The 23,291-nt window shown below is 35.7% G+C and overlaps 1 protein-coding gene across 2 annotated transcripts in view; it reads left to right on the top strand.

The window, feature by feature from the left end:
* Window positions 1-22,937, top strand: part of SEPSECS (Sep (O-phosphoserine) tRNA:Sec (selenocysteine) tRNA synthase) — a 35,545-nt gene extending 12,608 nt beyond the window's left edge. For both annotated transcript variants that reach the window (XM_054582002.1, XM_054582004.1), the window contains exons 7-11: window positions 2,367-2,496; window positions 2,627-2,718; window positions 15,217-15,310; window positions 16,930-17,020; window positions 18,832-22,937. In XM_054582002.1, coding sequence (XP_054437977.1) covers window positions 2,367-2,496; window positions 2,627-2,718; window positions 15,217-15,310; window positions 16,930-17,020; window positions 18,832-19,087 — 663 coding nt within the window. In that variant the 3' untranslated portion in view covers window positions 19,088-22,937. The remainder of the gene's footprint in view (window positions 1-2,366; window positions 2,497-2,626; window positions 2,719-15,216; window positions 15,311-16,929; window positions 17,021-18,831) is intronic.
* The last annotated feature ends 354 nt before the right edge of the window (window positions 22,938-23,291 follow it).

Raw genomic sequence — 23,291 nt, 5'->3', positions numbered from 1 at the left:
GTGTCAGGATTCCTTTTTTTTTGTTTTTAGGACAGTGCCCCAAAATGACTTAATGTAGGACATATAGAACATTCTATATGCACATGTAGTCCCCAGGAAGTTAGTTCTAAAGACCCTACACTTCCATTTATATACTGAACTGACTAATTTAGGAGACTCATGGAATATGGATATTAGGACGGCTTAATGGAGGGGGATATAGTAGAATTGTAAAAATACATAGAATTAATTATTTTAGAGTCAGAATGGTTTGTAAAGATCCAAAGTGTAGGAAGCAGCAACTTTGCTTATTAAGAATTTGAGAGAAGTAAGTGTTATACTACTTATTCACAGTCTTAATTTTCAGTTCATTTAACAAATATTTACAGGGTTCCCACTGATGAGCCAAGCACCAGGATAGGTGTTGGGGATGCAGTAGTGAGTACAACAAAAGCCTGTCCTTATGGAGCAGAAGCAGGCAGTAAACAATAAGTGTGACAGGTCTTGGTTGATGATAACATATTTTGGAGGGGAGGGGTGTTGGAGTAGATGGAGTCATCCAGAATCCTCTCCTGGAATCAGGGGATTGGGAGTCTGCCTGTACGGAGGACCCACAAAAGTTATGCATGGATTTTTGACTGTGCAGGCGCTCCGGGACCCCTAATCCCCCACATTGTTCAAGGGTCATCTGTGTTATTCACTACTTCCAGCTCCAGAACCTAGAACAATCTTTGACAACTGATAAGTATCCACATATTCTATGGATAAATGAGTAAATGAGTGAATTTATAAATGGCAATTTTTTACTTCATAGAACATGCTTCTCTGTTTCCTGTTTAAATGCTTCTAACCTTCAGGTGTTTTTTTTTCTGCTCTGTAATAGCCTCTGACTTTAGTGTGGAGAATGAGGTCCATATACAATATATATCCTTCCTGAGATGGGTCCAGCCCTGTTTTCTTGCCGCAGGATATGCTGCCCTTCCAGTGCTTCCTGTGTTTTAGTGATGAAGGAGTTTAGCAAAGTCTGGGGCACTGATTGTTCTCTTAGTGATCCTGCTCCCAAATGAGATTCAAGTTTCTCTCGGGAAGCCTTGGCCAGTACTGAAATGCTAATAAAAGGCAACTATAACTGTTCCGCTTTATTTTTATGTGCTACTATTTTGCATGTTTTTCAGTTATTTAGTCTATCAGTCTTATATGCTTCTGTTTTCCTGTGCTATGGTGAGATTTTTCTAGGATCACAGTTTATGAGGAAATTAGAAAAGTAACGGGAAGGTTGAGATTTAAACAATCCTGTGATAGCCTCCAGCTTTTGATGCTTCTACCTGTTGCTGGGATCCGTTCTCTTAGATTAGGCCAGCTATCTGCTGCTCCTGTTTTTCTTGAGATATGGACGTGGAGAGAAAGTGTGAAGCTGAAGGTCAAATGTGGTTATAATATTAATAGGAATGTAGATTCTGAATACAGATTGAAAATCTGTCACCACAGATAAAGAAAAAAACTCTCTTAGTTGAAATTTAGATAGTATCTCTGTTTTTAAGAGGAGAAAATTGAAGCACATTAGACAGAAGGTCATAGACTATGTCGGATTGGAACTAGAACTTGGTTTTATATTTATGTTAAGTAACTATTCAGTTTTTCACCAGAATATTAGATTTTCCCTGGAAGTTCATTTGCAGTAGAATGAGATCATCTAAGATGATAACATTAGGAAACATGAGTTAATGTAAGAAACATTGCCAAGAGTTAAAAAGAATTTCCATTAGTTGATGTTAAAAATAAAAATTTTCTTTTTCTCTTTTGTTATCTGAGTGGTGGTAGGAGCAGACTTATTGCTTTAAGTGGTCATGCAGGTAGCAGATTATCCAAGAATCAAAGAGAGGCACTTAAATGTATAACTAATTGATTGGCAGCGTGGGTGGCTACAGTCCATTAGAATATGGTGGCCACTCTTAACCTCACAGAGGGTGTTTAAAATTACTTAATAGTTTTAGGGCCCACTGTTGACATTTATTGTCAAATAGAAGATCACAGATGATAGGCACAGGAGGAATCCACTCTCTCTCACCCAATTTTAAGGTGAAAAGCCCTGTTTCAATATAGTTCCCACCTGAATTGCTATTGAAACCCTGCCCTTCTCACAGGGTTGTTGTGAGGATTAAGTGATTTTTGTGTGAAAGCAGTTAGTAAACTATAAAGTGCTCTTGCACATGTAAGGAGCAGCATTTAAAAACTCAGTTTAATATTTAAAAATATTTTACTGGCACTGTTGCAAAGAATAAAAACATTTTATCTGTTTTTGATTTTCATGCATTATTTTAATGTATTTATTTGTTGTCTCTTCTTCTAGAAACTAATGTGTGATACTACATGTTATTTCATTCTAGGGGGTTCGGGTTGGTAGAATAGATGCTTTCGTTCAGAGCTTGGACAAAAATTTTATGGTTCCAGTAGGTGGCGCTATAATTGCTGGCTTTAATGATTCCTTCATTCAGGAAATCAGCAAGATGTATCCAGGTAAATAAATTAGTTGCTCTTCAGAAAAAGTAACTAACAAACAAAAATCCATTTGTACATTGGCTACTATAATAAATCTTAATCTCCAAAGCTTTTTTACCCTTCTGAATGTAACCCGTTCTTATTTCAGGAAGAGCTTCAGCTTCACCTTCTTTAGATGTCCTTATTACTTTGTTATCACTTGGATCAAATGGCTATAAGAAGCTATTAAAAGAAAGAAAGGTAAGATTTCCCTTTAGGGGTAGAATAATAATCCTATCTAGAACGGCACTCCAAATCCTTGGTGTTTTGCCTATTGGTTTATCGTTTTGGATTATATTTAGATATCCAGTACGGTCCCACAGGATTTTGTTTGATCTGGAACCACCCTAGGTGGTTTGCAATTAATCATTGTCATGTTGTTTATCCAGATATTCTGAGGAATCTTGGACAGGTGATTTAGCTTTTTCCTTTTTTTGTGAGAAACTCTTTCATCAGAGGTTCTTATTGGTTCAGTAAAATTCAACTCATTTATCCCTTAGAGGTTCTTGAAAGACAAATGGAAAAGGCTTTTCTTTTTAGTTTTTGGAAGCCTGGAGACTTGTTTAGAGATGAAGCGTTAGTTGGAGAAGGAAGACCCAGGTCAGAAGTTGGCCAGATTCTCATTCTAAAATAATAAATTTATCCTTTGCTATTATTAGAATATTGAACTCATTGATTATAATGACTGTGGAAAGAAAAGTGACATTTATGCTTGAAAACCATGGGCTTTGTCTCTAATGCTAAAAACTAGCTTAATTCAGGACAGCTCCAAAATTGTAAACAGAGACAGTGTTAGCAAGGTGAGTCAGACTAAGATGTTTTATTCATCTCTCTTCTCAGAGAGCTGGAGGCCCCTGGTGCAGTTTTTGCATCAGTATAACTTTTGAATGCTTAGTAGCAATTACAGCACCTTGGATTTTCTAATAGTACTTTACATATTTTTAAATATTTCCATCTATGTTATCAGATAGATCCCCTCAACAGCTTTATGAATATGAATGAATTTAAAAAATTTTGTGTCCTATTTTACTTTAGTCTCTCTTCCCCTGCTTATTCAGTCCATAGGAAAGTAGTTATTTACATTTTTTAGAATTTATTGATTTTAGAGAGAGACAGAGGAATGGAGAGAGACAGAGGCAGAGAGAAACATCAATTTGTTGTTCCACTTATTTATTCATTCACTGGTTGCTTCTTATATGTGCCCTGACCAGCGATCGAACCTTCAACCTTGGCATATAGGGATGATGCCCTAACCAACTGAGCTATCCCACCAGGGTTAGTAATTATTTATTTTTTATTGTGAAGATATCTATTAAGATTTACATGATATGGGAAAAAATGCTCAACATTATTAGTCAAATTAAACATACAATGAGATATCACTATATACACACCTATGAGAAGGGCTAATTTAAAAAAAAACACAAAAAAATGACAATGTTAAGTGTTGGCCTACATCTCAAGCAAGTAGAACTCAGACATTGCTGATAGGAATGCAAATAGTACAGCAACGTTGGAAAACACTTAGGCAAATTCTTATGAAGTTAAACATACACTTATTAACTAGCCACCCCACCTCTTACTGCCTACTCAAGAGATATGAGGATTTATGCCTATACAAAAACCTGGACATTAATGTTTGTAATGATTTTATTTGTAATTGTCAAAACCTGAAAACAACTCAAATGTCCATCATTTGGTGCATAAACAAACTGTGGTACATACATACTCAACAATAAAAAGGAACAAGCTACTAATACATGCACCAACATAATGACTCTTAACTGCATTATGCTAAATGAAATACACCAGATTCAAAAGATCTACATATTTATTATCTGGTTTCATTTGTATGTCATGCTGGAAAAGGCAAAAAATATCAGGACAGAAGAAAAGTAGTTTCATGACTGTATATATTTGTCAAAATTCATAAAAGTGGACATCTGCAAAGTAGACACTTGAAATTTTACTGTATGTAAATTATGCCTTGACAAACCTGAGAATTTAAAAAAAATGATTAGAATAAAACTCTAGTTTGATAAACTCTCATGGTCTTAGATTATTGTAGCCAAGAGAAGACCTCAGAAAATCTTCCATGGAATCTTCTCCAAAGGGCAGATGAAGGCTCTGTTTATGGATGAGGAAAACTGCCATCTATTTCTGTGAGCACTTAGTTACAGCAGACACCAGTGGGTCTTAGCTCTCTCCTAATGAGTTATTTCACTATGGAAAAGTACTTGAATTCACAGATTTTATTTCCTCATTTGTAAAGAAAATTTATATCTCAGGCCACTTCTAGAAGACTGTAGGATATTTTTTAAAATAATACAATTACTTCCTGAGCCAGGGGCAGCATGATCAATGTAATTGGCCTGTAATTAGTAATCCAGCACAAATCAGACATTTTATAAGATTGAACATTTTAAGATGATGGTCTCTTCAATTTTATGGTACCTCACATCCATTTCTACCCCTACTAGTCTCTCTTGGCCCTCCACCTTAACAATGTCAAGTTCACATAAAATAGCATGGTCTAAAGTATGGACCAGGGTTTCTATGAAATTCACAGTAGAGTTGAGTGTGGGATAAGTTTCCTGGAGTAAATATTTAATTTATCAAGTATTTATTGAGCATATATTATGTTTCAGGCACATTATATTGATATAGCAATCAATAAAATAGACGAAGATACGTACTCCTGTGGAGCTTACATTGCCTATGGGGGAGACCAGTAATGAACAAGTACCATAAAACATAAATTATAAAGTTTGCTTAATACATAAATTAGAAAGGTGAAAAGTGGTCTGAAAAAAAGGAAGAAGAGAGTAAAATAAGGGAAATTGGGGATGATGATGTAGTGATGGTGATGGAAATTGTTTTTTAAATACAGTGGTTAGGGCAGTCCTCACTGAGAAGGTGGCATTTGAGTTGACGTGAAGAAGTTTGAGTGACTATGTGTGTATGATGGACAAGAGTGTTTTAGGTACAAAGGCAAACACGGTATGTTTAAGAAGCAGCAAAGAGGCAAGTGTGGCTGGAGCAAAATGACCAAGAGAGTTGTGGGGGCTAAGGTCAGGGTGGTACTGCGGGGGATGCGGGCTGACCATGTAGGGCTTTCTCGGCCACAGTGAGGTCTTTGCCTCATATTTTGAGTGAAAAGGGGAGTTACTGGAAGGTTTTGAATAGATAGGCACCGTGATCTGACTTATTCTGAAGGACTGCTCTGATTGCTGTGTTGAGAACAAATTAAAGGGGCAAGGGTAGAAGCTGGGACCCGGTTAGGAGGTTTTTACAATAGTCTAGAAGTGACGTTAGCCTGGATCTAGATAGTGATAGTGGAGGTGATGAGAAGTGGTTGGATTCTAGGTTTGTTTTGAGCTCATAGGAGTTCCTCATGGATGTATTGTATGACAGAAAAAGAGAAGTCGGGAATAGTCCTGAGATTTTTGACCTGAGCAATTGAAATGATGGAGAAGACATTAACTGAGATATAGGCTTACCTGTGGATTTCAGTAGAAGGCCAAGAGTTCAGCTTTTGACAAAATTGAAATCAGAACATTTGTTGATACCTAGGTAGAGATGTCAGATAGAGAGTGAATCTTGTGTTAAGAGGTAGAGCTGGGCAGGAGATAAAAATTTGGGGAGTTAATTGGCCAAGAGACTAGATGAAATGCAAGAGAGTGAGTCTGGACAGAAAAGAAGTGCTGGAACTGAACATTAAGAAGTCTGGGAGAAGAAAAGATACCAGCAAAGGAATTTCAAATAACGGCCCTTACTGGTGTAGCTCAGTGGGTTGGGCGTTGTCCTGCAAACCGAAAGGCCATTGGTTCAAATCCTAGGCAGGGCACATGCTTGAGTTGAGGGCCAGGTCCCTGGTTGGGGGTGCATGAGAGACAACCAGTCGATGTTTCTCTCCCTCTCTTTCTCCCTTCCTCTCCCTCTCTCTAAAAATAAATAAAGAAAATCTTTAAAAATAAAGGAGTTTCAAATAACAAAAATTTGAAGAGGAAACATAACTTTTCATTTTTCAATTATAGTTGACATGAAATATTATATTAGTTTCAGGTGTACAGCCCAGTGATTAGACATTATGTAACCTACTAAGTAATCACTCTGATAAATCTAGTACCCATCTGACACCATACATAGTTATTGCAATATTATTTACTATATTCCATATTCTGTACTTCGCATCCTTGTGACTATTCTGTAACTACCAGTTCGTGCTATTTAATCTTTTCACCCATTTCTCCAACCCTGTTCCCATCTGGCAACCATCAAAATGTTCTCTGTATCTATGATTGTTTTTCAGCTTTTATTGTTTACTTCGTTTTTTAGATTCCATGTAGAAGTGAAATCATATGGTACTTGTCTTCATTTGTCTGACTTATTTTATTTTTTATGGCTGAGTCACATTCCATTGTATATGTGCACCACTTCTTTATCCACTCATTTATTGATGGACACTTAGGTTGCCTCCATATCTTGGCTATTGTAAATAATGTTTCAGTGAACATATGGATGTATGTTTTTTCGATTTAATGTTTTGTGTTTCTTTGGCTAAATACCCAGAAGTGGAATTGCTAAATCCTTCTTTGTCGCTTGTTGTATAGCCTTTGTTTTAAATTCTATTTTGTCTGGTATAAGTATTGCTACCCCAGGTTTTTTGTTTGTTTTCATTTTCATGAAATATCTTTCTCTATCACTCTACTTTCAGTCTGTGTGTGTCTTTTGATTGGGAGTGAGTCTCTTGTAGGCAGCATATGTGAGGGTCTTGTTTCATTATCCTTCAGTCTCCTAATGTCTTTTCATTAGAGCATTTAATCTATTTGCATTTCACGTAATGTTGATAAATACATATTTATTGTCATTTTATTATTTGTACTTTCTTTCTTTCTCTCTCTCTCTTTCTTTCTTTTCTTTCCTTCCTTTCCTTTCTTTCCTTCTTTCTTCTTAAAGAAGACCACTTAACAATTTTGGTAATACTGGTTTGGTGGTCATGAACTCCTTTAGCTTTTTCTTTTCTGGGAAGCTCTTATCTGTCTTTTGATTCTAAATGATAGCTTTGCAGGATAGAGTAATCTTGGTTGTAGGTCCTTACTTTTCATCACTTTGAATATTTCTTGCCAGTCCCCTCTGGCTTGCAAAATATCTGTTGAAAAATCAGCTGACAGTCTTATAGGAACTCCCTTGTACATAACTAACTGCTTTTCTCTTGCTGCTTTTAAGATTCTCTCTGTTTTTAATTTCTTGCATTTTAATTATGATGTGTCTTGGTGTGGACCTCTTTGGGTTTATCTTGTTTAGGACTCTCTGTGCTTCCTGGACTTGTATGTCCATTTCCTTCACCCAGGTTAGGAATGTTTTCTGTCATTATTTTTTCACATAAGTTTTGAGTTATTCCTTGTTCTCTCTCCTCTCCCACTGACACCTCCATAATGTGAATGTTGGTATGCTTGAAGTTGTCCCAGAGGTTCCTTATACTACTTAGTCTAAAGCTCTCCACCAGGTGTGCTAGCTCTGCGGCCTCCTGGATAGTGCAGCCCAAGGTCAGCAACTACCTGTGCCCTGCCCAGGGCCACCCAGCATGAGCTACAGTGTTATCTGCAGATGACTACTACTTGTGCTGGGCTTGGAGGTACCCCGGTGAGGCCAGGCTGTGAACCACGGCCAGCTGCTGCTAGTGTTGGGCCTGGTTGTGGAAGGATGTGAGTACTGTACTTATCTATGCTACCATCTTGACCAGAACCTTTTCGTAGCATTTTAATACTTATACATAGGTAGATAATATTTTATGGAGTTTGAGAGAGACTGCATACATATCCCAGATATCAAAGCTTTGAAATATAATTCATTAGTTGTCTGTTTATTTTTTATTTTTCATAGTTGTAGTTGCTTTTTGCCCTATGTTGATCGTTATGGAATATATAATAGCTGTGACAATAAGACTGTTTCACAAAATTAGACATTTAAAGAGTATAATTTATTACATATTGATACATAGAAACTAAAAAAAAATTTATATGCTGTTATAACAAATAAGTGTGATATTTAGTATTTTCCATTTTCTTGAATTGAAACTAAATTGCTAATAATATTAAGTATTTGCTATAAATAAATTAATACAAGTCTTGAAGTGATTTTGTAATTACACTTACTTAACTAGCAAATTAAACTGATTATTTTAGTGCATGCCCCTAAAAATTACCATCAGGTGTCTAAAATGAAACTTGGTCCTTGATTATAGGAAGTCGAGTAGAGTAGTGCCCACCTTGGAGTTTGCCATTGATCTTTCTATTCTTGGCATCTTTGCTTGATATATAGTAGATGCTCATCAGATGTTTGTTGAATGAACCAGTAAGGGTATTGGGCACACATAGGTTCACTGTTGTGTAGTCACCTCTTATTCTGGATTTATAGTCATCCAGAAAGAATAAATATTTCTGGAAAATTAGTTAAAAAGCAAATAACCTTTTGATACTGACTGCATTAAATTAGAAATTCTTATGGAAACATTCCCCTATATGAATATAGTTGAAAATTTAAGAAAAGGAATGAGTTAAAATGGTGATTACCTGTTATGTATAACAGGTACTGTACTTGTGGGAGTAGGTCCTCTTCCCTAGCAGGTACTCCTCTTCCAAAGCACTTTTCTGTGTCTGGGTCATGGAATTGTTGATTTTAGGGGTGTTCTATCATCGCTTTAGAATCTAAGCATTTCTGTTATGCCATGGTTCTTCTAACTTACAACATTTGGGGTTTGACTTTAAATTTCCAGCTACTTTTAGATGATTCAGATGCCCGTGCTTGTGTACCTTTTCCTTAGCATGAGTGAAATGCACCTGCTTTGAGAATGACCTGCAGGAACACATAGCTCAGCTGGTGAATGGCTCCAGCAGACAGCTCAGCTCTGCTTTTCTTTGGGACATTGTTCTTTATTAAACACTGGATAAGTATTTCATGGGAGAAATTTTATGTTCTAGTGATATTTATGAAATCAGTGGCTCTATCTCAGGTGTCAAGAGGTAACTGTCTTTGTAATATCCAGAACTTTGTTCTTTTCCTTCTACCTAGGTAGAGAAGTATGGAATAAATAGGCACAGGATGAGAATAGGGTTATAGCCACCAGGTATTAGCACGAGCCTATAGGAGTCCTAATATTAGTTATTTTAGCCAGAAAACTCTTTTAGGCTATGGGAAAGGTAAATGAGTGGGGAACATTTTTATAAATGTGTGCTGTATTCCAGGAACTCTGCTAAGTTTATTATATTAATTATTTCATATTACTCAGAGTAACTTTGTGAGGTAGTTGTTATTCCCGTTTTTCAGGTGGAACTGGGGCTCAGAAAAGCTAAGTCCTTACCCAGGGCCCACATGTCAGTGCCAGAAATGCCACTGAAACTTAGGTTGGTGTAGTGCTAAAGCCCCTGCTTTCTGTCTTAACCACTCTGCTCTCGCTGCTGCCAGCCTTGAGGGAGTGCTTACCTGCTCTGTGCTGGGCATGGGAGCCATAAAAGTGATGGTCTCGTGAATACCCCTGCATTCTCATCTAGTGGAGGTATGTAAAACCCCATGGACTATTGGATTAACTGGTTTTATTTAAAATTCTTTGTATAGAATATATTTAGAAAAGAGACTATCTGCAGTAGTAACCTTCAAAGTTTTATAATGCTCATTTGAGAACTCCGTAACTGTAAGTGAATAAAATTGTTCTTTAACAACTTCATTCATCAGGCAGGCCTTTTCATTGAAAAATGTCGATGTCCTCCATAAACCATAATTGCATACATGGAGCATAAATATTGGTTTTTTTTTAATATTGGATTTGTTGCAGAAGTGAGGGCCCCTTTTGTTTAAATGGACTTGCTTTTGAACTGTGAAAATTTAATCGTAATAGTTTATTGGTTCAGCTCTGGAGAAGCTAAGGCAATGCTATTTTGCTCCATCCAGAGCTATTTATATACCATCACCGAGAGCTCCTTTTTATATTATTGGTGTTATTGCGTACTAAAAAAGGAGTGTTAAAAGAAAACTTAGGATTTTTTATTCTGTGCCCTTATTCACCACAATGATATTTTTAGAGGTTATTTCATCTCATATATCCCTTCAGAAAAGACTATCTTTTTTCAAAATAGAGGCAGACAGGAACTCAGCTTGAAGCCATTCCTTCTCAAGCCATCTTTTTTGAAGGCTGAAAGGATCAGAGAAAGTGGAACTGTGTGTGTGAATTGAACCTCTTTGCCCTTAGCCCCTTCCTGATCAACACATCTGCTTCATTGAGGGAGGAATTGACCATGAATTTAACTGAAGCAGCCTTGAAGAAAAGGGGTTAAACTTTAAGAGACTGTTTCTTTGAGTTTCTCTAAGCAAAAAGAAAGATCAGTCTCAGAAATTTATCCTCACTTCTGTTTTGCTTTCCGCAAAAACCATTATTCTGCTTACCTTTCCTTTTAGAAGAGTGCTTTGTTGAACAGGGTCGGCAGGCAATCCTGGCTGCAAATAGCTGTGAACTGGACAAGAGCAGAAGAGGAATGACAGGGGAACAGCCGCTCCAGTGGCTGGCCTTTCGTAGCTGAGGCTTGGAGGACAGGCTAAGTTCTAAAAGAACATCAGACGTGTACTTGAAGCAATGTCCTATACCAGAGCTGAGTTTGGCGACATTGGTTTATCTGTAACCCTAAAAGTGGAGTAATTGAACCTCAAGAAAAGCATGAGATTTCAAGCCTGGCTGTGGGGCCTCAACAGAAGAGTTTGAAAGCAGTGCTTTAGCCTGCGTTGCAAAGACTGCCAAGTGTGCCTGGCTCCTTTAATCTGGCCACGATCATAGAGAGCAGCATATTGTATCTGTACTATTATCTTCAGATACGGACATCTGTGCATGGATATGTACCTACAGCCTGCTGCCCATTCATTCTTTCATGTTGTCATTGAAATATTAGATTACTTGTTATGTTTCTCTTTTGATTTATTATCCACCTTATGAGGCGTACTGTAATAATACATGGAGTTCTTTTTACACCTCATTCTGTAACATGAAACAGTATGTTTCAAAAAACATGATTACATAAGACCTTTTTCTTTAAAATTTAGTGAATTATGCACATCTTTGGGTTATGGGGAGGTATAGGCTGAATGTTGGGATTCATGACTGCAAATTAGTTTGCAAAAGGCCATATGAAAGGTAATGCTTAATATAATTCAACTTCTCTTCCATTAACATCTTGAACTGTGGTGTAAAGTTTTGTATTTTTAGTCTGGAAATATAGCTGACATTAGCATTCAGGTATACAGCTCAGTTTATCTCTAGTGAAGAGTCTTTTAAAATTAAGTTAAATACAGCAAAAAAGACATAGAAAATCAATAATATTTCATTTCTTTTAAGTAAGATCTTTCTATATACATTTGCTTGGGGTGCTAATAAATTTCTCCCTTTATAGAAGTATTTTATAATAAATGTCAGATATAGATTTAACTGTAGCAAAAAAAAAATAATGTAGGTTCTGTAGTGCCTTTAATATATCAGGTAAAAAACTGCTTTGCTAAGTATTAGTGTAGGAAATAGTGGTACGGTCTCCCAAATGAAATATTTTAAATGTAGTGATATTAATGGGAGAGCATTTAGGACCTTAATATCTGGAATATTATAAGATAATTTAAGCTTCTTTGCTTATTGGATTACCTATCATAACCCTTCACACAGAGTAGAGATACTATAAATATTTGCAAGTGGATGTGAACTTGACTCACAACTATTTTCTTTTTTGTCTAATTATTCCCACAGTAGTTACATGAGATTTAGTTACCTTAGTGTTATGTTTATTGTCCAAACATTTTAAGCCCAGTGTTAGCTGCCATTAAAACTGAATCTTAGTGCCATTATCAAGTGATTGATAGAACTAATTTGTTTAAAATTAATTTGTTTAAGTATTAGAAATTGAACAGTGGGGAAAAAAACTCAGTTTTTTCATAGACATGTATGCAGTAGTAAATTTAAAAGCACTGCTAGGACTATTACTAAGGATATATTTTTCTTTTTAGAAATAGCTAAGTACAAATTAAGTACATTTCACTCAAACAACATGCGATCGAAAATCCACATACAACTTTTGACTTCCCTGGAACTTAACTGCAGTGAGCCCTGGCTATCTATGGGGGATTGATTGGTGCTAGGTCCATCCCCTGCCCCTGTAGATATCAAAATCTGCAGATTCCCAAGTCCCTATATAAAATGGCATAAAGCAATGTATACTTAGGCCTTCTATATCCATGGATTCCAAGCCATGCATCAAAATAACATAAACCTGTGCTGTTCAAGGGTCAACTGTACTCTACAAGTGTGACCACATTGGTGACTGTTGTGGCACCTGTACTAGATAGAATAATATTTTAAATTGGTCCTCACCTCTGGGGAAAAAAATTTTTTTGTTACATTGGAGGGAAAAAGTAGGAGTTTATAAAGGGCATTTCTGGGCTATTAAATTTATTTCTGTTTATGAGAGGTTGATGGATAGGAGAGTAAGAAAGATGCAGATTAAGACTTTGGTTTATAATATAGGTGAAGGAAAATCAACAATTAATATCTAAATTAAAATACAACTTTTTTTTTTTTAGAAAAACAATACTTTATAGTAGATTAAAAAAATATAAAAGAAAGCCAGGACGCTGCTCTTCATTAACACTGGTGTGGTACTAAAAGAGTGTGAATTGTTCCAGTTGCTGGAAAAACTCTTAATTTCTTTATTCCATTTGATTATCTTTTCACCTTCTGAAGTGTATATTGAAATATAAATTTAAGAAGGAGGGATCAGAAATCTTTATATGTTTAAGAAAAGATGCCTGCCACAACTCCCCCCACCCCCCATTTCTGGTGATAACACATGTCTCCTTAAATATTTCTCTACACTTTTTTTAAATGACAAAATAAAAAGACATCACATATATCAGTAGATTCAATAGATATGACGTATATGAATGTTGACTTTTTAAATAGAAAAAATCAATTTCTTTTAATCTAAGATTTCATAATTCTGATATGTTGAGATCGATCTTATAAAATATCCTAAGAATTTAAGAACAACAGTTAGTTAAAAAATTCAGGTCAGAATAAAAAGTATATGGTGTATCAACAGGGTAAAAATGTTTGTGGTCTTCAGTAGACTCATTAACAATTCATAAACTTGGTAGGAGTTTTCCTCTTCTTTTAATCTTTACCTAACAAAAGATGGAGGTAGTCATCTATGTGCTTTAGACATGAAAAAGCTGTTCAGAGTCCCAGTGTGGGATCAGACTCTGCAACCCTTACCTTACAGCAACTGAAGCAGCTTTCGTGGCCTTGGAAGTTAGAGAAGCATCCTTTCCTGCCGTCTCAACAACAGGGTTGGCCCTTGGCTCTTAGGTGCCTCTTTAGAGTTTATCAGTTTTGGCTGGAGGAGGTCAGTACAAATGGGTAGTTCAAGGGCAGACTTTTGTGGGCAGATTTTCATTTCAGTACTTTTGAAACAGCTTACTAGGAGAAGAAAGTATAATTTTAGGTCAAACAGTTGCCAACTTAATATTTATTTGTAACTTTTTACATGTGCACATGAAATTTTATACTTATAAAATATACGTATTTTTATTTTCTACATTGTTTTCTAGAGTTGGATCATGAATACAGTTTTTAGTTTTTAGTTGCTGTGTTTTTTAATTGAGTTTAGAGAATTGTTGATTTTCAGTTTATTGTTTTAAAAGAAATACATTTTTAAAATACCTCTTCCTAAGTTACTTACATTCTAAAGCCTGGCACATTTTTCTTGGTGGTGAGAAAACAGTGGTGAAGAAGACAAAGTCCCTTCTTTCAAGGAGTTTTTCCATTCTACTAGGTTGTCATAGGCAATATTCATTTTAGCAAATAAATGAGATAACATTAAAATTGTGTTAAGTATAGTGAAAGAACCAAAACAAGTAATGGTGTTGGAATGAGATTAAGAGCTGGGAATGGGCAGAGCCGGAGAGCTACTTTTACAGGGATGTAATGAAGGAATGTCTTACTAGTCTGTGTCAGAAGGAGCCACGCATGGCATGACCTGGGAGAAGAGCTTCTGAGTCTAGGGGAAGCAAGTATGTTCACTTTTGGCAAGAGGGCTGGTGCGGCTGGCGTTGTAGTAAGTGTGGGGTGGGGGGGAGTGCAGTTGCCAAGTTGGGCTTGTTGGCTAGGCCGGATCATTTTGGGCCTTACAGATGAAGAGTTTGTTTTTTTATGCTTACAAGTGGAAGTCATTGGGAGGGACATGTCTGATTTATGGTTCTGAAAGGCCACTCTAGCCTCTGTGTGTAGAACGGATTGTAGAGGGGTGGGAAAGGGCGCAGAGGGGTCATTTAGAATGTATTGCTGTGGTCCAGGGCAGAGGTTGACAGCCACTTGGATGAGAGCAGTAGCCCTGGTGGTTCTGAAAAGAGGATCGATCTGTGATAGAAAAGTAATAGCCCCAAGTCCAGTTTATTGCCTTCTTTACTTAAATCCTGTGGTTTCTGATAACTGTGGCAGCTTTGAATCTCACTATATTGCAGTAAAGGAAAGAATTGCTCCTAGGCACATGCATGAGTTTTACTTAATTTACATCACAGACTTTCACCAGTCAGATTTTGTCTTTCTAAATTTGGCAGGTTGCAATACATATTTATTTGATTTTCTTTAAGTGTGACATTTTGTTATTGCAGGAAATGTTTTCATATTTGTCCATCCAACTAAAGAAGCTGTCAGAAGCCTATAATGAAAGACTGTTGCATACACCTCAAAATCCCATATCTTTAGGTAATTTTTTTTCCTTTAAAAAAAAAATCAGCACTTCTGCACCATCCCCAGGAGGAAGCTGGTATTTCTAGAAAGAGTATAAATTCTTTCTGGTTACAGTGTTATTTCTAAATTTATTACAGTATTAACTTGTAAATTGAAAAAGTTTAGTTAGCCTTCAGAAATGCTTTAATATATTTCTAAGATAAAAAACTATATACTGAAAGGATCCAAATCAATACTAAGTATTATAATGAATAGATAGAAAAGTAATACTTTAACTCTTGTTTCTAATGAAAATCATTTGGTCACTAGTAAGGACTCTGTATAAAAAATTTCTACCAGTTAACAAAACACCGTAATACTAGAAATTTGTTTTCTTGAGCCTCTCTGTGTTAGAGAATTTTGTATTTATGATAATTTCCTTTGTTTGTATAAGCACTATGTATTTTTGTCATGTGGTACAAGAACTACTAAACAGTATAATATGAATGTTGACTTTAATGCATTAACTTTTAAGCTTCATAATTATCCCTTTTAATTTGTGAATACATGCAGTGTAATATGTTTTGTATTTCATTTGTATCTGAGGAAAGTAAGGAAACAGTCATGTGTTACTGAAACCTCTTTCTGGAATGGGCTTCTGTGGAAAACTCTGTGGCTATTAATATATAATAAACCTCATCCAGCCAATCCTTTGCTAGTCTGTAATCTATGTAGATGTTATAGAAGGTGATATAGTATGGTTTGAATCCCTATTCTGTCATATACTGTCCCCTAACTTCCTTTCTCCTATCTATAAAATAGAGATGATGACATCTCACATGTAAAATTGTTAAAGAATGGTTGAGATTATATTTGTAAACTATCTAGTATGGTAAGTCTATCCTCAGGAAATGGTACCTGGTATCAGTGATTGGTGGTATAAATTGAGTATAGTTTAGCCATATAACCTCAGAAAGAATTTTTATATCCATATGCAGAAGTTGGTATTACTTAGTCATATATATGCTGAAATATATCCCACATTCTCATTTTACAAGTTCTTAAAACATGTTTGAATTTGAATAAACTGCCATATTGATCATGTCATAGTTCCATCTGTTTAATTGGAAAATTCACTCTTTAGAGGGGTGAAATGGAAAATCTCTCTGATTCTGAGTATGTTAATTTATATTAACATATTTTTGTCTGATATGCAAACAAATTCTTACTATAATTTATTAAGTGCATTCAAGTAAAATCATGCCACTTGACAATGAATAAAAAGTAATGCCTCTGTGAAATAAGCCAGTTACAAAAAGACAAATACTGCATTATTTCATTTATATGAGGTACTTAGCGCAGTCAAAATCATAGAGACAGGAAGTATAATGGTGGTTGCCAGGAGGGGAGAAGCGGGAGTTATTTTTTTAATAGGTATACAGTTTTAGTTTTACAAGATGATAAGAATTATGGGGATGGATGGTGATAATGGTTACACAGCATTGTGAATGTATTTAATACCGCTGAACATACACTTAAAAATGGTTAAGATGGTAAATTTTATGTTCTGTGTGTTTTTACACACAAAAAAGTAATTTCTCCATTATTATGTGTTATTTTTTGAGGCTCATTGGGATACTTTTTTTTCTTTTCAGCTGTGACACTTAAGACACTAGATGAACACTGTGACAAAGCTGTCACTCAGCTCGGCTCCATGCTTTTTACCAGACAGGTTTCAGGAGCCAGGTATGTTTAAAAGATGCATGGATTTATTTAGCTTTTCAAAGTTAATTTTAATAAGAGTCCCCCAAGTAAATGCTGAACTTCCCCTGAGAATTCATTGTGCAGTAAATAATGACGAGGTAGAGAGTGTATAACATATGTGCACCTGTGGACTGCCTACACTTGAAATAGTCACAGAAAGATATGAATCTTGTTGGTTTTAGTAGACATACAGAAACAAAAGTCCATTACCTCTCTGTACAAATGTTTGTCTTTATTTTCTTTTGTTAGGTAATCTTCAATCGTGTCACTTAATGGTGTTAGAAATAAGTCATCTTCATTATTAACTTTAAGTGAAAATGTTTTTAAGGGAAGGCACATTTTCTAAACTAAAAAAGTATACAGTTTTTTTAAAATTATTTTTTATTAAAATATTTTACTTACTTATTTTTAGAGAGAGGGGTAAAAAGGGAGAGAAACATCAATGTGTGAGAGTAACATCGATTGGTAGCCTCTCACACATGCCCTGTCTGGGGACCTGGCCTGCAACCCACGCATGTGCCTTGACTGGGAATCGAACCAGCAACCTTTTGCTGTGCAGGATAACAGTGAACCAACTGAGCCATGCTGGTCAGGCCAGGTTATACAATTCTTGTCTAAGTACTGTCTTTGAAAAATGTACTGTTTGCTTTTTGATGTACATGGCTTAAAAATGAATTTGTTTTCTAATTTGATGATGTCAGAGAAAAATGACTTGAAAAGAAATATCTTGTTGTATTATTCTTTACATTCTTCTATTATTTTTCTCTGATTTCCAGAGGTTAGAGATTTTATATCAAAGAACAACTTTTTAAAAGAAAAAAATTTGCCCTGGCTGGTGAGGCTCAGTGGATTAAGTGCTGGCCTGGGAACCAAAGGGTCGCCAGTTTGATTCCCAGTCAGGGCACATGTCTGGGTTGCAGACCAGGTCCCCAGTAAGTAGAGGGTACGCGAGAGGCAACCACACATTGATGTTTCTCTCTCTCTCTTTCTCCCTTCTCCTGTTTCTAACAAGAAATAAATAAAATCTTTAAAAAAGAAAAAAAGATTAGTTGATCTTTTTTCCTTGATGAGCTATGTCTGTATAACACAGCATAGTTGGACACTTCTAAAATGCTTTCCTTGGCCTTGTTTTTAATGTTGCCACTATTTTTTCTTTATGTTTAAGTTGATCTTAATTGACTTATTTGGAAAAAAAATGGACTCTCAGAAATCTGCTTATATCAAGTATGCCAGTGAAATCAAGCTTAAAAAATACATGTGTTATTGCCGAATATTATTGATTGCTGAGTATCACCCCACTGCAAACAGTCACATAATTTCTTCTAGATCCTTGCTTTAAAACCTTTATTGCATAGCACTGATTAGAAGGTATAATTTTTGTTTGTTGATTATTTGAGATGACACATGGCAATTAATCAAAATGGTTTTGGCTTAGTAGTTTCACCATTCCATTAAAGTTTGTGTATGTGAAGTCACATTCCATATTTGGTACAAAAACAAGTGATTTTCTTTTTACCTCTTTGAAGAAGATGTGCAGGTGTTTGTGATTCCGAGAGCTTGTACCTCTTTAATAGAAGATGAGTACATGGTAATCACTTTTCCATGTAAAATTGAGTGTATCGTATGCTTTTTAGTTTAAGGCTGACACAAGTCTTTTTTCATAGGCCATGATTTATGGCTGTTTATAAACCTCTTAAGTAGATGTAAGGCTTACTAATATGGATATCTTTTGTTTATGGATGGTATACTGATGTCACCAGACATGTTAAATTAGTAAATTTTTTCCATTTTAGGGTTGTGCCTCTTGGGTCTGTGCAAACTGTGAGTGGCTACACTTTCCGAGGCTTTATGTCACACACAGATAATTATCCGTGTGCTTACCTCAATGCTGCATCAGCCATTGGAATGAAGACACAGGATGTGGACTTGTTCATACAGAGACTTGACAAATGTTTAAAGACAATAAGAAAAGAACAAAATAGAGAGAGCGATGTATCTGGAATTGACAGTTGTGACAAAACTGAAGATGGGGATATTGAAGAACTCTGAACATGGGAAGGGTTTCTTTTTGATAATTTGAAAGAAATGATGAGGCAACAGTACAAGCAAGCAGTTTAAAGACAAGACTTGAGATATTTGAATTGAGAATGTCATGGAGCATGTTTGGTTAGGGACTGGAATATGCTCTGATTTGGCCATTGATAGTTGTTACACTTTTTGATTCTTACAATGCCTGAATCATTATGATCCTTAACAGATTATAATATACAATTAGCATTTTTCTAATTGTAAGAATATTTGTCAATTAAGCATTATGATTCAGATAATTCTTACTAATATAAGGGCAGAATAATTACCACAACATGCTTTGAAATGTATAGACTGCTTCTTCCTAACCATTCTCTACCATTCACAAATTGCTGATGTTTCTGATCACGCTGAATTTAGAAGATCTCTAATGCTACTAATTACTAGCTGTTTGTTGATACGTGTAAGTCATGTTATGCCTGTAAAATGGGAAGCAGGGTCAAGGTGTGAGCTGTAATTTTCTCTCAATAGCAGCAGCTCTCAACGGGGGATGATTTGCTTATATCTAAGCACCATCTGGGACATTTCTGGTTGTTAGGACTGGTGGGATATTATTGACATTTAACATCTTACAGTGGACAACACAACTTCCCAAATCAAAGAATTATCCAGCCCCAAGTCTCATCCTTGCTGAGGTTGAGAAACACTACCCTAAAGTAAATGAACTCCTTAAGTAATGAGTTTTCCATAGCAACTTTAATTATTCACAGAGCTTCAAAGAAGATAGCTCTGTAATGTTATCTCAGTATATGGTATAGATTGTTAAGTAATAACCAGGGTTACCAGTTCTAAATATGTAATTATAAATTGTTTTATATGGCACTTGTGCATTTTTCCATTTGGGCAAGTGAAAACTTTATTCCACTTTAGAGTTTTTGCTTTAAGCAGACTTTGTGTATTGATTAGTTTGTTCAGGTGTTGTATACAGCCATCAGCAAGAGTGGTTAACCATGGGTATCTTTGAACATATTTTTCTAGGGAGGTGAAAATAATGTATGATAAACAGGTATATTCCCTCTCCCTGCCCACATGCTCACTTTTTGACTCTGAAATTCCAGAACTATTGGCTGTAACAATTATTTTGTGGTTAATTTTAAGAAATAGACTGATGTCTCATAGTCTGAGGAATTGGTGAAGCCTCCGAATGTATGAAACGGTGAACCTGTGTTTCTTAAGACCTGCTCCATAAAGCATTGTTCCTAAGAAGTGCTCATACAGATAAAAGATTCTGTGGACAAATAGTTTGGGGACTTTGCAAACCTGCCTATTGGCGCATTAAAGGCTCTAAGAATTCCTTTGAAACAAGTTCAAGTGTATCCTTATCTGAAGACTTACATCCATTGAACATACTTTTGAAAACACTACAGTAGAGAATGCTGCCTTAATTTCTGGGTCATATTTTTCTCTACTGACTTGGCAGTGTAAACTGCTAAACGTGAGCTCAGACAGATGCCATTCCCACTCGTAGGTAAGTTAGAATGCTTCAGACACTGGCCTGACGACCTTGGATGTCAAGGCTGTTCAGATAAAGTACTTCATTATAAATGCCGTGAAAGCTACTTTTAAATGAATCTTTGGAGTTCAAATATTTTAAATACCTGTTTTCTTAAAGTAGCTTTAATAACTCATTTTAAAGGAGTGAGTCCTGGATTAAATGGTTGTGTAATGTTTTCCATGTGAATTTGGGACTGAATTGTAGAACCAATAAAGCTGAAGAGTCTCCACAGAACCTCTAGAGTCAATGAAAGGGGATGAAGGGATGCTGCCAGTGTAAACGCTGGCAGTGCATTGCCTCTCCACGTAAGCCAGGATTGGTTTATGGAGCAAGTGATCTATACTGTGTGATCACCGTTCAGCTCAACAAAGGCCAGAGCCGGGAGACTAGCAGCAGTGTATCAGCAGTTCTTGGGTTTCAGCTGCTGAATAGATAATAATTCTAATTGAAGATAAATTACATGAACCCACATGTGAATGATTGATATGTTATAATGTCTCATAACTGGTGCATAAAATCGGCTGCAGTTTTTTTTATTAGCATTCTCTTTTCAGAGGTTTTGGAATTTCAGTTCTGTTCCTGCTGGTTTAAATTTGACCTTGAGGTTATAGAATTCCTAAGAGTTTTTGAAGGGATGTTATGGGTTCTGTATATTCAGGCTTTCCTTTGCCCCCACCCTAATGTTTTTCCCTGTTCACTCCCATTTCCACATATAAATATAAAAAAGTATGTACAGACAATTGTTTATTTTAAGTTGCTAGTACTGATTGGTAACCCTCATAATTGGCCTTAGTTATCCTGGCACTGTGGCAGAGGGGCGGTGGATGATGCATTTCCCAATCATTGACTAAGATGGCCTCTTCCATCTTTATGATCCAACTGCTCTTCCCTCAGGCTATCAGGTAGAATTTTGGAGTTTGGTTTTTAAAGTCATTGGGCTGTGGTAGTCTGCCCAGAAAAGAAAATTGAATAACACAAAATATTCTTTAGGTCATTACACAATGTGTTCCTTATACGCACAGCAGGGAAAGGAATTTTAAATCCAGCTCTCAGTTTGGCTCTTAGGTTCTCTGCTGATGAATTCTCACTCTGTCAGGGAATGATATGTGATACCAGCCTTAGGAACTCAGTGTTCAGCGATAAATCTTTCTATTTAGCTTTTTCTATTAGTTGAATAAAATTATAGAATGTGAATTATTGAATACAGTTCTGTTCAACCAATAGGCACTTGATATACAGAAACTAAATTTTTTCAATATTTTGCGTCAGCACATAACTCTGCTGTGGTTGTTTCTTTAACCACCCCATAATAAGAACTTTAACGAGGCCTAAGCTATAGGATGTGCTTTTACTTTTATATTATATGCCTAGGGTAGGTTTTAGCAAAATTTAAATTAAACAAAGGTAAACTGAAAAAAAAATAAATTAAGCAAAGGTAATTTTTTAAACCAGTGACATTGCTTTAATATTGAATTAGTAGCTCGCCATGAGATTTCAATTCTTCTGTTCTTTCATGGAGGAGAGTAGCCAACAACTGACAAAAGCAACAAACACCGATGAATCTCATTCTTGTTACACTCAGAAAATTTTTTTGAATATATGTCCACTTGGTGCATGTAATAGTTGGGTTTTCTTTTCCCATTTTCTAAGATGTACTGATTTCTGCCAAGCCCTTAAATGGTTTTGTTATCTTGTGCTTTTCATAAGGTCAACCTTATTTTGTAATTAAAAAAATAATCCAATTTATTTACACAGATGTTTGATATCCTCTGAATAATTTGATAAGAATGATACAATTTGCTTTGTTAGCAGGGAAAAACAAACAAACAAAAAACCTTCTGTACACTGTTTTTTCCTTGTCTGTCACATTGTGTTGGTGACGTGTCTTTTATGGCCACTCATAATATACAGGGCTAAGACTTACCCACTGTATTCTTTTGTGCTTTTTTTTTTTTAACTTTCCTGTTCCTTTTAGCTATTATGGTATATACACATATAAGGTGATGAGTTCAAGGCTCATGAATATATCTTTATAATTTTCCAACTAATATTCTTCAGTTCAATGTAAGGCCTTAGGCAAAATGGAAATGTTTATACTAATTGTTTTTATCAAGTGGTATGAACTTGAACTTTTAGAGAAATGTGAAGAAAAGCTATATTTAACTGTGTAATTGTGGGGATTTTAGTCATTTGAATTGAAGCTGACGTTCGCCTGCTAACCTATTTGTTTTACCAAAAAAGAAAGATATTTCTAAAAATATTTTTTGGTGTAGATTGTTTAAAAATAAAAATGATATAATTTATTACATGAAATAATTTTTAATAAATCATTGACAGCACATTACATTTTATCTAATCATTGCTGTAGATAAAATCTGAAAGTACAAACAACAGAATTACTTGCCCATTTTTGATTCAGTCATCAGTATCACCTTGCTTAGATATCAGCAAGAAAAGTCATACCTAATGAGAATCATGAGTCACAGGGGACTGGGAGGGAGAGGGGAGGATAGTTACATTATTTTATTAAAAAAAAAAAAAAAAGGAAAGATGACATTCTATTGACCATTTTGTAAAGGGCCTATTGACTATAGAAAGTTCGATGCTTAGAAGTTACTATTTTCTAAAAGAAGCACTTTATCTTTTATTTGAAAATAAAATAGATTAGTA

This window comes from Pteronotus mesoamericanus, unplaced genomic scaffold (assembly GCF_021234165.1).
Source record: "Pteronotus mesoamericanus isolate MK-2021 breed Mesoamerican mustached bat unplaced genomic scaffold, CSHL_Meso_final contig_68, whole genome shotgun sequence".
Taxonomy (NCBI): Eukaryota; Metazoa; Chordata; class Mammalia; order Chiroptera; family Mormoopidae; genus Pteronotus; species Pteronotus mesoamericanus.
The sequence above is the reverse complement of the archived record's forward strand: the minus strand, read 5'-3'. Positions and strand labels throughout refer to the sequence as shown.